We start from the raw sequence: 17,007 nt of genomic DNA on the forward strand, positions 1-17,007 counted from the left end.
AATTTCTAATTTAAGTCTCCAAATACTTGCCTAAGTTCTTTTTTTTATCCTATCATGTTACAATAAGAAAATAAAAGGCAAAATGCACTCTCACTCTGACTCTTTCCCACCTTTTTCTCCAGAACGACAGACACAGGCAGCACGCAATCTGACTTTCAACTTATAGCGTGGAAATTTTAAAATGATTTCAAAACTCTTTTCACTCCTTTCACTGAGAAGTGAGTTCTATAGGTAATGCCGCTGAATCTTGGTAGGCTTGAGATTGTGTGAGTCACTAGACTGTCTCAAAAGGGAGGGTAGGTCATAAAAAACCAAAGAGAATGCACCTGGCTGTCTGGGATTCCATGCTGCCAGGATGCTTCCTCTTGGTATGCACCTTTTTGGACTGCGACCACCATGTTATGAGAAGCCCAAGTTATACAGGGGTGTTGCATGTACAGTCCAAACTGAGCTCAGCCTTCAGTTTTCCCTGATGGGTGTCAATGTGCCGATGTTTCCAGCCATTTGAGCCATTGTGACCATTTGAATTTTCTCCAATTGAGCTACACACTGCTCCTGTAGAATCCATGAGTCTAATAAAATGGTTTGTTTTATACCACTAATTTAAGACTGGTTTGTAATGTATCAATTTAGTCGTACCAAATTTGGTATTTGGAGGTTGTGTTTGGCAATAATAAAAAATCTATTATGTGACATTATTATGGGGACTAGTTTTTTGTTAGAGCGAGAAGATCCCTGAGGAACTATTTAGCAAAATCTTGGTGAGTCTCAAGGGTGATGTTGGTGACAGATTAAATAAAAATGAGGAAAATGTTACTGGAAGCTAGAAGAAATGAAACTTTTTTTATTGAGCAATGAAAAGTTTCACAGAACTGAGGCCTGAAATCATATGAAAACTAGGAAAAATTACATCTAATGAATTGATAGATCTTGCTAAGGATATTTCTAGCTTAAATGCTGAAAGTACCAACGATTTCATCAAAAGTTACAAAAAAGAGAGAAGAGTTAATAAATGAAAAATTCTGTCTCCAAGTAGAATCTAGGTGAATATAAAGGATCTAGGATTTTTGGGGTTTGAAAATGTAATTCTCATCCTCAGAGAATTTCAGAGCAAAATAAAATTCTGATGCTACCAGTAAAACATCTTGAGGTAAAGAGAAATCCAAGTATGTAAATCAAATCCTTGAAGCCTCAGATAGTTTTCAAATGGGCCCTCATAGGTCCTTTGTGGTAGACAGTAGACTTCCTAAACATCTTAAGATTATGTCTCATAAATTCTCTGTGTGAAACATAGGCCCTCTCTCTAAATGACATTGTCTAACAGAAATCATACAGGGGCCAAAGTTTAAGGTTGGTTTATCTGAAGTTTGAGTTATGGCTTTTGTCCAATAAAGTGTAATATCAAATAATGCATAAAGAACTCAACACATTTTTGAAGGTATTAAACAAAACAAGATTAAATGGGAGAGACAGAAAAAAAGAAGAAGCTGTGTTTCGTGCAATTTTATCTTTGGTCAGGAAGCAGTTTAAGAAAACTGCTCAGCTATAAACACAGGTCATTTTTTAAGAGGGAAAATGAAAAGGTGACTCAGAGGGAAGAACCAAAAAGCCAGAAGGCAGAAGCGAAAACTGCAGATAATTATTCCCAGGTAGCTGTACTGGACCTTAATCAAAGGACTAGCAATTTGTGCCTGGACATTGGAGATTTATGATGAAGGAAACGGCATGATAAAAATTATATTTAGACAGAACTATTCTGGTCGAACATACACGGTTGATTTATACTGTTGAATACTGAATGTGTACTGAAATGGTGGAAGCAAGGATGGTAATTAGGAGACTGTTGTAATAATTCAAATGTGATAAGGCTGTGGTTTGCTCTAAGAAATTAACAATAGAGGCCATTGAAAAGTCGTTAGTTTGGGGGTATATTTTGAATACAGGTCAAAGAATTTCCTGATGGAAGTTAAGTGTGAGAAAAAAAGTAAAGTCAAGAATGATTACAAGGTTTTTGGTTTAGTAAGTGGAAAAACTGGAGTTTCCATTTTGTGAGTTTAGATCATCTCAATGGTCACAGAAAAAAGGTTGATAATATTTGACATTCATTTATGATAAAACCAAAGTAGAATGGATTTTAACAAGATAAAAATAGCTAGGAAAAAAAACCTGCTTGAAGGCAAAAGACAAAGGTTTCCTCCTAAAATTGGGTATAAGGCAAAGATGTACATTCTCAGCACTACCGTCTAATCCTACTGGGAGTTGTAGCCAGTGTAGCAAAGCAAAAATAAGGAGAAAAATTAAAACCAGTTTGGAAGAGGAGAAGTAAATAAAATTACCTCCACTCATAGATTACATGAGTGTCTACGTAATAGTTCGCAAGAGACATAAAAGAGCTTCAGGACCTGATAGTTAAATTTACCAAAGTCACATAATATGAGGTCAATATATAAAGAAGTAGTTTTATATATTAATAAAAAACAATAGAAATATAAACCAAAATATATTTTCAATTTAAAAATTATGCTTTACAAGTTAAAAAGGGCAATGTAGAAAGCAGGAGCAAATATATATGCACATAGCCTAGAGAAAAATGATTTTTGTCCTATAGTAACTTTGTTTTCATTTTCTGTGTGTATATGTGTATTATGTGTAAACATTTTTTTAATGTGTGTGGTAATAGTAGCTAAAATCTACTAACTTAGCATCAATCCCAGCATAGTACAATTGTATTACCCGTAGTTCTCAAGTTGTGTATTAGATTTCTAGACTTATTTCTAGACTTATAGAGTTCTAGACATATGTGTTATTTTTTTTTAATATTTTGACCTACATCTCTGTATTTTCATATGCTTCCCCACCAACCTTACCAACCATACTGTTATGCACTGTTTTGTTCTCTATTTCTGTATATTAGAATTATTTTGATATTCACACATAAATGAGATCATGAAATTCTTTTATTTTTGGGTCTGGCTTATTTCACTTAGCATAATGTCCTCCAGACTCATCAATTTTGTGGCAAATGGCAAGATTTCATTTGTTTTTAGGGCTGAATAATATATTCATTTATACATGTGCCACAGTGATTTTAATCCATTCATTCATCAAAGGACACAGGTTTTTCACATATCTTGGCTATTGTGAATAAGGTTGCAATGAACATGAAAGCGCAGATATCTTTACAAAGTCATGATTCCATCTTTTTGGGTATATATCCAGAAGAGGGACTGCTGGGTTGTATGGTAGTTCTAGTTTTCATTTCTTTAGGAAATTCTATACTGTTTTCCACAATGGCCTATTAATCTACACTCCTGCCAACAATGTTTTGGGGGTTCCTTTTTTCCATACCCTTACCAAAACTTTTTACCTCTTGTCTTTTTGATAATAGCTATCCTAAAGAGTGTGAGGTAGTATGTAATTATGATTTTGATTTGCATTTCCCTGATGATTAGTGATGATGAGCATCTTTTCATGTACCTGATGGCTGTTTTTATGTGTTCTTTGGAGAAATGTCTATTCAGGTCCTTGGCACATTCTTCTAGTTATTTGTTTTTCTGCTATTGAGTTGTGCAAATAATTATATACTTATATTCATCTTAAATTGCAGCTCCCATAATTCTCATGTGTTGTGGGTGGGACCTGGTAAGAGGTAATTGAATCATGGGGACGGGTTTTTCCAATGCTGTTCTCATGATTGTGAATAAGTCTCACAAGATCTGATAATTTCAAGAGGACCGTTTCCCTGCACACACTCTTTCCTGCTGCCATGTAAGACATGTCTTTGTCCCTCCTTTGCCTTCCACCACGATTATGAGGCCTCCCCAGCCATGGGGAACTGTAAGTCCATTCAACCTCTGTTTCCTTTATAAGTTACCCAGTCTCAGGCATGTTAGCAGTGTGGGAACAGTCTCAGGCATATTATCAGTGTGAGAACCGTAAGGCTGGTTGCCTCGCCCGGAGTTCGGACGCGCCCATCTCCCTCCCTGCTTGAAAATTACATTATCAGAATATGCCCATCATCTAGCTCTGCCTTGGAAATCCCCTCTGCACTCAGCATTTAGCCTGCTCACCGGAAATCCCACCTACTTACCAATAGCATCTCACCCTGTCCACATCCTGTTTCTCCAAATCCAATCAAACGCCTTCACTCCCTATAAAACCCCACTCCTGAGAGGAGTCAAGTTCAACTTCCCTGGCCCCTCTCCCCGGGACGACAGAGCCTCACCCGGGAGCTGAATAAATTGGCATCTAATTTTCTTTTGCTGGCCTCAGTTCCCTCGTTTTTAACTTGGCAATAAGCCTACAGAGTAGAAACTTTACAAGAACAGACTAATACAGTACATTGGTACTGGGAGTGAGGCATTGCCATAAGGATACCTGAAAATGTGGAAAATGTGGAAAAAAGAAAATGTGGAAAATGTGGCAGCGACTTTGGAACTGGGTTACAGGCGGAGGTTGGAACAGTCTGAAGGTCTCAGAAGAAGATAAGAAAATGTGGGAAAGTTTGGAACTTCCTACAGACTTGTTGAATGGCTTTGACCAAAATCCTGATAGTGATATGGGTAATAAAGTCCAGGCTGAGATGGTCGCATATGGAGATGAGGAACTTTTTGGGAACTGAAGTAAAGCTGACTCTTTCTATGCTTTAGTAAAGAGATTGGCAGCATTGTCCCCTGCACTAGAGATTTGTAGAAATTTGAACTTGAGGAAGATAATTTAGTGTATCTGGCAGAACAAATGTCTAAGCAGCAAAGCATTCAAGATGTCGCTTAGGTTCTGTTGAAACCATTCATTTATAAAAGGAAAACAGAATATAAAAGTTTGAAAAACTTCTAGCCTGACAATGTAATAGAAAAGAAAAACCTATTTTCAGAGGAGAAATTCAAGCTGGCTGGAGAAATTTGCATAAGTATGAGCAATGATTTTTTTTTTTTAATCTGAACTCTAAACAAAGGCAATGAAGGCAAAATATTGATACAAATGAGACTGCATCAAACCTGAAAGCTTCTGCACAGCAAAGGAAACAATGGTGTAAAGAGGCAACCCACAGAGTGGGAAAACATATTCGCAAACCACGCATCTAACAAAGGGTTAATATTCCAAAACTCACAAGGAATTCAAGCAACTCAATAGCAAGAAAACAAATAATCTAATTAAAAATTGGCAGAGAACCTGAAGAGACATTTCTCAAAAGAAGGCATACAAATTACAAACAGGTTTATTTTTAAATGCTCTACATCCCTAATAATTAGGGAAATGCAAATTAAAACCAGAATGAGATATGACCTCACACCTTTTCGAATGCCTATTATAACAATGAAAATAAGATGTGTCAGCAAGGAGATGAAAGAAGAGCCTTTGGGAAGGCAAACTAGTACAGCCATTAGGGCAAATAGGATGGAGTTTTCTCAAAAAACTAAAAATAGAACTACCATATGATTCAGCAATTCCACTCTGGGTATATATCTGAAGGAATGTAAGTCAATATGTGGAAGAGATATCTGCATGCTGTGTTCATTACAGCATTGTTTGCAAAAGAAAAAATATGTAATCAACCAATATGTCCATCAATAGATAAATGAATAAAGAAAATGTGATATATTTCCAAATGTGATGTACAATAGAATACTATATATCTTTTAAAAAGAAAGGAACTCTGTCATTTGCAATAATATCTACAGAACAGGAGAACATTATGTTAAGTGAAATAAACCAGACACAGAAAAAAACTGTACCTAAATGCAGTTATGCATAGAAGAAATGTATCTATACACAGTTATGGCATATATGCAAAACCCACAGCTAACATCATACTTAACAGTGAAAAGTTGAAAGCTTTTCTTCTGAGATATGGAACAGGACAGAGATGCCCACTTTCACCACATACTCATACTTAAACATGGAATCTGAAAAGGTCAAGTTCATAGAAGTAGAAGTAGGGAATAGTATGCTGGTTACCAGAAGCTAGAAGTGTGGATGGGGAGGAAGAAATGAGGAGGTGTTTATCAAATTGTATAAAGTTTTGGTTACACAAAATAATAGGCTTATAAAATCTATTGCACAGAAGGATGACTACAGTTAATAAAAAACAGGTCAGTTATTTCAAAATAGCTAAGAAAGTAAATTTGCAATGTCTTACCACAATAAATAAGTGAAGTGATGGATATGTGAATCAGATTAATTTAATTATTCCACTTTCTATACATATAACAAAACATCACATTACACCCAGTAAACATACACAATTATAATTTGTAAAAAAATAATAAAAATAAACCAAAAAATTTTAAATTAAAGAAAATTAACTGTGGTATAGATTTGTCTTATTGTTTTCATGTAATTTTAAATAATAATGACTTTCTGGCAGCCTATATAGGCCCATATCTAACTCATTTCCAATTTTTGCTTGGAAAATACATGGAAAACAGTTTACGCAAGTCTGCCTTTCTGAATTAACTTTCTCAGATTCTTTCTCAGTAAAAAGAATCTAATTCTAAAGAAAAAAAAAAACTCCATGGGATCAGAAGAGTAATGTTTAGTCCATTCCTTAGTTATAAATATTTCATTAGTTAGAAACATTTCCCAATACTTTATCCAATGTGAGACCTGAATAAATGTCAAGGCTGGAGTATATTAGGAAGTTTCCCCTTCCTGGGGAGAAGGATATTACCATGTTAGATGATGAGAAATCTGCAGTTCATAGAGATCTAGCAATCTGCCCCAAATCGTACTGTTATATGACTAGCTGGCCAAAAGTCTTGTCAAAGTTGTTGGTCTGAGGAGCAATGCTTCACTGCCACCTTATGGGCAAATGGGGTTTGCTACAAGTCCTACAAGAGTTCATTATAGTTAAAGTTGGGCTTAGAGAGTGCCTTTTGCAGATGAAATAAAGTGTCTTGTAAGTCATACTAAGATGTTTATTTCTATTATAACTCACCAAGGATAGTGATTTTTAACAGGTAATATTTAAGTGGAAAATTATAGTCAGAAGGCTAAAATGGAGCCTGAGATAACAGTTAAGATGAATAGTAGAATAACATTTAAAAAAGATGACTTGAATTAAATGTTCACGGGTTTAGTCAATATGTAAGTTGATATAAAGAATATGTATTATAGTATATTAAAATTTATTTTGAGTGAAAAAGGGCTTAGAGAGAGTAAGAGCATTAACTTTCATTACATCAAAACATGTGTAGAAGCAAATTTAGAAAAACTTAAGATCCGTATTTGATAGATTGACTTTCAAGATTCCATAAGGGCCAATGAAATTAAGATGTCCCGTTTCTACTTCTCAAAGAGGACATTTAGGGGCCAATAAACATGAAAAAAAGCTCATCAGCACTGATTATTAGAGAAATGCAATTCTAAACCACAGTGAAATACCATCTCACACCAGTCAGAATGGTGATTATAATAAAGTCAAACAATAGATGCTGGCAAGGCTGTGGAGAAATAGAAACCCTTTGACACTGTTGGTGGGAATGTATATTAGTTCAACCCTTGTAGAAGACGGTATGGCAATTCCTCAAGGATCTAGAACCAGAAATACCATTTGACCCAGAAATCCTATTATTGGGTATATACCCAAAGGAATATAATCATTCTACTATAAAAACACGTGCACATGTATATTTATTAAAACAGTATTTACAATAGCAAAGACATGGAACCAACTCAAATGCCCATCAGCGATAGACTGGGTAAAGAAAATGTGGTACATATACACTACGGAATACTATGCAGCCATAAAAATGAATGAGATCAAAAAACAAAAACAAAGAGTAATGAGGAAACTTTTAGAGGTGACAGATATGTCTACTGCCTTGATTATGACGATGGTTTCAAGGTTGTAGGCATATGTCCAAACTCATTAAATTGTAGGTACGCACACACTTGTGTGTGTGTGTGTGTGTGTGTGTGTGTGTGTGTATAAAGATGTCCAGTGCCTGATGCTAAGAATATGGGTACAGTCTCATGACGTGGGTAAGTGAGTTATACGTATAAAGGCAACAGAATAAATACAGATGTGACTGGGATTGTCATGCAGAGGTAGCAGGGTGGGTTAGAAGATAGCAATGACAAAAACCTAGGTCTAATCAATAACCAAAGGATAAAATATAAAGGGAATCAGAGGGAGAAATTTGAAATCACCTGCCAGAGACAGAGGGAGAAAAAGAGAAAGAAACAATGAGAACACAGGCAGCAACTGTCAGAGCTAGGACAACAAAGGGGATGTTCATTTTGTATTAGCAGTCTTAAGGGATCTGTGAATATTATCCTTAGGGGTTGAACTGGAAGGCGGCCGTCTTGCATTTAGATGTATGCTGATCTCCTTTACTTCTTTGGAGCTGTCTACTATCAAATGACAGAAAGAAATATTATTTTTACTGACCTGTTTTCTGGTATGCATTGACAGTTTAAGTTAGTGCTTTCTTATCCACTAAAAAGATTTGTAGTATTATAGTGCACAAATCTTATCCACTGGAATTTTTAGAAAAAGTAAAACATTGACAAGTATTCTAGTCTAGACTTTAGGAGGTATCATAGAAAAACGAAGTACAAAAACATAAGTCCAAAGGCTTGATAAAAGATAAAGTCAACTTCTACTTTCAAACAATATGATGCAAGAAAAAACAGTTATCTCCTCCTACCTGAAACAACAAAAAAAAGTCAGACAAAATATGTAAAACAATGACACTAGGACACCAGGCACTGAAGGACAGATTCCTGACCAATGGAAAATAAATAAGTTAAACTCTGTGGTTGGCCTTGGTTTTGGCATTGGAAGAGATTCTGGGAATAGGAAAGAGGAATCTTGACGAAGCAAATCTGTGTTGAGAATACAGAGCTGAAAGGAAATAGATACTAAAGTGGCTGGAGTCTGCAGGAGTACTGCACAGGAGAGCTGGACAAAAGATCAGAAGATTACCAATTGGTGCTTGTGTGTGAAGAAACTACCCAAAGCAAAGAGAGTCACTAGAGTTGATTAGAGGTAACAGAAGAACTCAGATCTCACGCAAGACTGTTAATAGTGCCTATTTGAGATTTTAAGAATCCACTTGATGACATTAATGGCAAATTAACTATTGCAGAAGAAAATATTTGTCAACAAAGATACAGCATTAACGTTAGAAAATACCTCCCAGGATCCCTGAAATTCTTGGTGTCCTTACATAGCCCAGGACTTGGAGCAATGGAAATTGGCATGCTGTAAAACTAGAGAATATCTTGTTTTTCCAAGAGATATTAATTCTAAAGATGATAAATGAAAAGTGATTGTTTCCTTCTCATTGGAGCCATGAACTCACCATGTGATCAGCATGGGAGGCTAGATCAAAGATCTAACAGAACATGTGCACACTCTGACCACAGCCTTGCAAGGTATTGAGAGGCAGAATAGATGCTCTTTCCCAAGCCAGTACGGAGCAAAGTTCTGAAGGGAAGAAAGCATATTAGAGCATATTATTAGTCTGCTATACATATAGAAGTAAAAAATATATATGAAGTATAACAGAGGAAAAGGTGTCCCACATTTTAACCCTTTCAGGGTTTAAGAAAAAGGCTGATGACCAATGGGCCATTTATGGATACCAGCAATGTAGGTTTTCTTCTGGCAAAATGGATCTGGTGAGAATGTGGGGCCCTGTTGATCAAAGCTGCACATGTGTAAATGCCTCTGTCTCAAGGCTGAGTCCAAAAGAGAGGATGTCTAATGAGGAGTTTGCAGAAATTAGGCAACGGGCACCCTACAAGCAGAGTACAATGTCCTATAATTCCTATTATTTGTTTTTTTTTTTTAAATGCCAAAGGAATGTGGAGGAAATTTTTGTCATGTTCTTTGGAAGACAATCTGGAGGCCTGACATGGATTATTTTATTGTTATTAGTATTAGAGAGATGATTAATCACAATATTTGCCTTTGACCCATGACTCAAATTCTGAATTTGTTCTCCTTAGATTTTTAGACACAGATCTGAGACCCAAGTCAATCAGACTTTCATAAAAGTTTATTTATTAGGGAGACTGTGGAAGACAATGAATCAGTGAGAGGAGAGGTCCATGGAAGGAACCTTGAAGCCATCTACTACAAGCTCAGTAGTGACAGCTCTTTGTCATCAAGAACAAATGAAAATAGATGTAAAAAGCGAAAGAGGAAGATTGGAGACATGGAGGGGAAAAAAAAGAAGGGACCTTCCCCATTCAAGTCCACTCAGCTAACATTTTCCATCATGGTAAAACCTGATTCTTCCATGAGATTTTCTAAAGGAAGTATTAGAATAAACATTTTATTAAGTAATACAATGTCAGAACTACAAAAATACTTTTAAGTTATCTCATCTAAAATCTGACTGTATATTTGAAGAAACTAAGATCCAGAGTATAAAGGAAATTGAGTAACGACAAAAGACAAAATTATTGGATTTCTTATTTAGTTTTCATTCAGTGATTCTAAGATGCCACTGAAGATATTATGACACATGCTACAATCTTTTTGAAATTAAGCTATGTAATCAGGTCTGAGTTTGTGATATGTGAGGCATATCAATCATCAACTATTCTGTTAATAACCTCACACTGTATTACTCATTAGTGGGGCTGAATTACTCATTAGTGAGAATGAGCTGGGCTTTGTACATTCCTGTGATTGCTCCTTGCACTGAATTAAAAAATGACTAGACTAAAGGCTCTGATATGATGCCATGGGGAAAATTTTTCTCTCTGTGAAATGAACTTACTCATATAGGAATCAAAGCTGAAAGCATTGTGTTATAAGATTTCAATGCCTGATCACTGATTTATGTCATATAAATCCAAAAATCTAAACATTGTCTCAGATAAAACACCCAAACTTTGCAAATACCTCATCACTGTAGTTCAGAGTTTCAAACACTTGAGAGGGGGAAGACATTTAAGAAGAAGCAAAACTACAATTTGTCTTAAATCAAAAATCATTCAGGGCCTGAAGGGATATTTGAGAGCCTCTTGAGTGGAAGTCAATCAACTGGCATACGGGAACGTAAGGGCTCAGATACCCGAAAGGATCTGAGGAACGCCATTTGGTACAATGAGTCTGCTTTCTAATCCAGTGGACTTTCTATTACTATGTGCTTTTCTGAGTGGGGGCTGATTATTATCTGTGTGACCTGGAGCAAATTCCTGGCTTCAAGGTTGATGTACTTGATAGGAGGGGTAGATGGTAATTGCTACGAACAAGCATATTTACAGTTCCCTTCTTTTCCCCGAATAGTACTCACAAGCTCTCAACACACAGGATGCAGGGATTACCATAGGTTATAAAATTGGTTCCACAGATGGGTTGATATAAGCCAGGGCAGGGGTGGAAGGTTCTATTAAACCGACTCAAGTTTACTTTCTCATAAGGACATTTCACCTGAAATTGAGTTGAAAAGATTTATACAATTAGAACTTCTCTTAGACAGGTAGGTCACCTTTGAACTTCATTAGGAAAATCTAAGCATAGTCCAAGTGTGGTGGCTCATGCCTCTCATTCCAACACTTTAGGAGGCTGAAGTGGCAGGATTGCTTGAGCCCAGGAGTTCAAGACCAGCCTAGGCAACAGAGAAATACCCTGACTCTCCAAAATTTTTATTTTTAATTAGCCATGCATGGTGGTGCATGCCTGTAGTCCTGGCTTCTCAGAAGGCTAGGGCAGGAGGATCACTTGGGCCTAGGAGGTTAAGACTGCAGTGAGAAATGATGGTGCCACTTCACTCCATCTTAGGCAACAGAGTGAGGCCCCATCTAAAAAAAACTTCTGAGCATAGCCCAGACCATATGTCAGTCCTATGAAAGCTCTCACTTTCCCATCTCCACAAAGCCATAAAACTAGAACCTATATGTATCTCTTTTGGTGACAATATGATGCCCTGGTTGTCAGGACCTTCTCAATAAAGGAGAACAATGGCCAGCTCTGTTATGGTTAAAAAAAAAAAGAGTAGATAAACTGATAATTTATCTGGAACTTCTCTCTCAATCTTCTTTATGCCCCAACTATTAGATCTGGAAAGACTTTAGAGATTTTCTGTGACAGCTCAGCTAAGAAAACTGAAGATCAACAACTGAAGAATACACATGCCTTAATTTAAACTATTTATTACATTTTATTCACTTTCTAAATCCTCAAGCCATCTCCTATTTCAAAGTTGTGAAGTGCAAGGTCATTAAGACTAATGCCTCGACACTGTAGGGAAAATCGGAAACAAAGGAAGGGACATGTCTCTTTAGGGACCCTGACCCAGGGATGCTTGTTTTCAGGGGAAGTTCTTCTCTGGACAATGATGGTGCTGGTGATGACTTGAAGTAGCGACTCTGAGATTTATGAAGCTTGAGGCTAGTGCTCTCAGGGGCTCTATAAATGCCATATGATTGGTAGAAATAAAGTAACTCACACACAAGGTAGAAGAAAGTTTTGGCTAGAAATTTGGAAGGAAGATGGTCATGTTTTAACGTAGAAATTCCTCTTCCTTCTTTTTTTATCCAACATCACCATCATGGCCAGGCCACCATTGTTATCCAATTAATCCCTCCATTTCCTTTATTCCCCATTTCATTTAAACTTCTCTAAATCATTTTATTTCCTTGATAAATGTTCTTTCATTGAACCTCAGTGCACATTATAAAAAAGTCTTTCTTATGGGCTAAAAGTCCCTACATGACCTGGAACCTCCCAAATCTTCTCCCCTTACCTTATACTACCTAGCTTTCTGCCTTTTTAGTAAGTTTTTTAAATATATAAAGTCTTTATCTTCCCCTCACTTCAAGGTCTTTTTGAAGTGTCATGACCACTTCACCAAATATATTTTTTCTGAACCTAAAGTCAGTCTATCTTTAGAGCTCAGGTTATAACCCATTTTCTCAGAGCTATTTATTAAAATACAGTCACCACTCTCTGTTATTTATTTTTATACTTTTAATCAGTTTGTAGCAAAGCATTTGTTTAACTATTTAACTAATCCCATACCCCTAAAGGACTATAAGGCCTCAAGGGAAAGATTTGTGTCTGATTAGGCTAGTCATTATGTACCCAACATACATATTTGCATTTAGTCATTGCTATATAAACATTTGCAAAATGAATGAATGAGATATAAGATAGTTAAATCTGAAAGAAAATATAGTTATCAAAGACAAGGAGAATAGCTTATATTGTTGTCTATAAATATAGCTTCTTTTTTCTCTTTGTCTTTAGAGGAAGATATGCGTTCATCAGGTGAGAATCCCACCTGCTGCTCTTACTGTAACATCTGCCACTTCTCCTTCCTGTCTGTGCTCCAGTCACACAGGACTTCAATTAGTGACCCAGGTGGTGAGGTCTTTCTCCCACTCTCCACCTGGGTGGCTCCTTTTCATCCTTTAGGTCTCACCTTAGACATCCCCATGACAGAAAAACCTTGCCTGAACCCATTGTTTATATCTCTATGCTCAACAGATATTCTCTATCATACCATTTTATTTCTTGTATTTATAAAACTTACCATAAATCATTGTTTTCTTCATTTTTTGGCTATCTGTAAGCTTCATAAGAAAAAGGAACATAACTGCTTTCCTCAATATTGTATCTTAGGGCACAGCACAGATGATGAATAAATATTTGTTAAAGAAAATAAGTAAAAATGAATGCATTTATTATTATTTATGGATTATGGGCATGAGGAGGACTCATCCTGCAGATAACCTTCTGGAGAAAAAAATTCTAGAGCTGAACTTTATAAGACCAGGGTATAAATCCTGGAAAAATTGTGCAGATCCTTTTCCTGGGGTAGTAGCCTCTGACTAGTTTTACACGCTGATCCCTGAGTCTCTTGAAGGTAGAGCCGCCCTCAAAATATCTTTCTCAACAGTCAACTCACGACTGACTTTTTTACAAAGGAGAATTTACAAATTTAATTCATAACTTTAAAATTTGTAAATTTAAAATTTATGAATGAGACAAAAGCTTAAGGTGCTAATACTTCTAAAGGGAAAGAATACAGTGATGCAAATATGAATCAAAATGAAAAGTTTAATCCCTCATTCACCTTTTCCCTCACTTTCCAAATATCACTTGACCTCACATTACATGCAATGCTCAGAAAGGTAGACAAAAATGAAGAAGATTTCTCCATTTTGCCCTCATACAAGTTGCAAACATAATTTGAGGCTCTTTTCAGATATCTACTATGCCTCCCTTTTTCTTCCATCCATATCCAGAAGCTGCCCCCTCCATTCACAACTTGCATAGACATTCTCTGTACATCTCAAGACGTTAAGGAGCATTCTTTTCAGTCATTCTTCCCATCAAACTGTGAGCCCCTTTAGAACCAGGACCATGTTATGTCCAAGTCCACAGTCTGTTAAGAACCTGTCATGCTCCTGGCAATTGTCAATACTCTTAAATATTTTTCAGGCACTACAGAGAGTTCTCCGGTGTATATGTGACTGAATGTCGTCTTGGTTCCAAGTTTGTATCTCCACTCTGGGGCACTGTTTCAGCAGTGTATTCACTCCCCTCATACAAATAAGTCTTGAAGAATATTACGGATGACCTTGATGCATTAAGTTTCCACAGTAACAATTCCAAAAAAAGACCTCATATTATAAGGTCAGTCCTGGGAGGAAATTTAATGGAATGTTATCTTAATAACTCCATGTGGTGGCCACCAGTGTCCAGGGCCTGAAACTAGAGAATACATGAAAATAGTTACAGAATCTAATTCCTGGTGAATCATAGCTTAATCTGTTGGCAGAATAAAAGAGATCTAATTTATTATCAAGGAAGCTTGCAGCAATGGAAAACATTATCTCATTTATACATGTATTCATTAATGTTTTTAAAAATGTGTAATAACTCTTTTTCTCCTGATTGATATCAGCAGGGTATTGCATAGATGCATCACTCTTTTCATGAAGGTTGGCAGTCCAGTGTACTAAATAATTTTTCTAATTAGCTTGGACTTGAGAGGATTCAGAGCTTGTATGAAAGAAACAAGCAATGCTGTGATTTTAAAGTGATTTGGGGCCCAATCCACATATTTTTTAGAGTGAAATGACACCTCGGTAATACTCAGGAATTCTTCCTAGGTATGTGAAAAAGCAAGCTCTCCAACCCTTGAGGCTAGGTCTCCTTATGTCTCCTTACCTGATTTCTTCTCTAGAAGAGGATAAAAGATAATGGTCCTTTGTAGGCACATGAATGAACCTGGAAACCATCATTCTCAGCAAACTGATACAAGAACAGAAAATCAAACACCGCATGTTCTCACTCATAGGCGGATATTGAACAATGAGAACACATGGACACAGGGAGGGGAGCATCACACACTGGGGTCTGTGGGGGGGAAATAGGGGAGGGACCACAGGGGGTGGGGAGTTGGGGAGGGATAACATGGGGAAGAATGCCAGATATAGGTGATGGGGAGGAAGGCAGCAAACCACACTGCCATGTGTGTACCTATGCAACAATCTTACATGTTCTTCACATGTACGCCAAAACCTAAAATGCAACAACAACAACAAAAAAGATAATGGTCCACTCAAATACACAGCAAACCGTTTTCAAACATTCTAAATTTTCAAGATGTGCTCTGATGTACGCATATCATATTGCTAGTCATTTTTACATGTTACCTCACTGAGTCACTCAAGCCTCTTTGCCCCCATGAGTTAAATCTCATAATAATCTGCATACAAAAGATGACAAAACGAAGGTCTCTGCCCATTGAATCAGAGTCTATTAAAGTACACCCCATCATCTCTCAAAATATACATATATATTTTGAGAGTGTATATCTATATATATAGATATACATATATAGATATACACACACACACACACATATATGTATGTATATACTCTGAATATCATCTCTCAAAGTGTATATGTATATAATTTTAGTTTTCAAAGTATATATTTAAAGTATGCTGTAACTTTAAAGTGATTTTGGGCCCAATCCTCATATTTTTTAGATGATTTTAAGAACAATTTCAAAGCATTCTCTCTCAGATTATGATGTAAAAGCCCGCAAATCAATTTCAACTGCTGGTCAAGACCAGCTAAATTACTCACCAGAAGATAGCACCAAATGTATCAAGATAAAGGACAAAAGTGAGAATGCTGGAAAAGATTTGGCCATTTTTCCTCCTGGCGTGTCCTTGGAAATGATGCGCTGCGATATTGTGTCACGTTGTTGCCCTCTAATACAATCACTGAAGTGGAGACTCAAGATTTAAGACAACTATTACAATGAGGATCCATCTCCAGTCTGCCCACTGTATCTTTAGTACTTTGTATTTGGAAAGCCTATTCCACTCTTTCTCAGAAACAAATGTTTAAAAAGATAAACGTTGAATAACAATCTTGATTAAAAGTATAGAGCTCAGTAACAGATCTTTGAATCCTCAGAAGTAAATCATAGAGTACTCTAGGGGCATAATTGTATTATTTTAGTGGGAAGGTATTTTACAGGTCACGAGATAGCAACTCCTTCTCTGAAGCTTCACCTAAATTTATTTTTTGAGGGGATGAAAAAAGAATATGGGGCTACTGAGGTCCCTGGACAATATGAACTTCTCAATAAATGGAGTAGGTCTCTACTTGCCCCTTAAGCAATGAATACCTCTTTGGATTAAGACAAATATTTCTGATAATTCAGGCATGCTTGACTATACTGAGACTCTTCTGATATTGAACCCTAGACTCTTTGAGGACATCCACAGGAGAAAAATCATTCCCTGCCATCTCGCTGGGGTCCCACAACTATTTTAATCCAGACATAGAAAGGGAAAAGTCAGTGAGCAAATTCTCCCTAAGGATGGACTTTCCTTGTAGCAACATTTCTGATCCCCGAGAATGGTATCTGCAGATTCCAGGGTTGACCAAGGACCACATTTAACTCTACCTCAATTCCTAATCCTACAAAAGTCACCCGGTCTTCCATATGTTCTCTAGGCTTTTATCTCTGTCTGCAACACATGTCAGTGGGTAATTATATAAACTCTACTGATACG

The 17,007-nt window shown here is 36.6% G+C and overlaps 1 protein-coding gene across 1 annotated transcript; it reads right to left on the reverse strand.

Moving 5' to 3' along the window:
• Nucleotides 1-9,992: 9,992 nt before the first annotated feature.
• SPINK14 (serine peptidase inhibitor Kazal type 14 (putative)) lies at nucleotides 9,993-16,133 on the reverse strand. Its single transcript, XM_017531119.1, has 4 exons — nucleotides 16,067-16,133; nucleotides 14,639-14,680; nucleotides 11,256-11,394; nucleotides 9,993-10,260 (listed from the first exon to the last, which is right to left on the reverse strand). Exons 1-4 carry the CDS (start codon nucleotides 16,131-16,133, stop codon nucleotides 10,215-10,217), a joined length of 294 nt encoding a protein of 97 aa, XP_017386608.1. The 3' UTR covers nucleotides 9,993-10,214.
• Nucleotides 16,134-17,007: the final 874 nt, after the last annotated feature.

Source organism: Cebus imitator, unplaced genomic scaffold (assembly GCF_001604975.1).
Source record: "Cebus imitator isolate Cc_AM_T3 unplaced genomic scaffold, Cebus_imitator-1.0 Scaffold71, whole genome shotgun sequence".
NCBI lineage: Eukaryota > Metazoa > Chordata > Mammalia > Primates > Cebidae > Cebus > Cebus imitator.

Coding starts and splice junctions, on each gene's coding strand:
- SPINK14 (XM_017531119.1), bottom strand. CDS start 16,133: ATGGCCAAATCTTTTCCAGCATTCTCACTTTTGTCCTTTATCTTGATA. Junction 11,395..14,638: donor GCCACCACATGGAGTTATTA/AGATAACATTCC, acceptor CAACTCAATTTC/AGGTGAAATGTCCTTATGAG. Junction 10,261..11,255: donor ATCCTGTGTGTTGAGAGCTT/GTGAGTACTATT, acceptor TACTTCCTTTAG/AAAATCTCATGGAAGAATCA.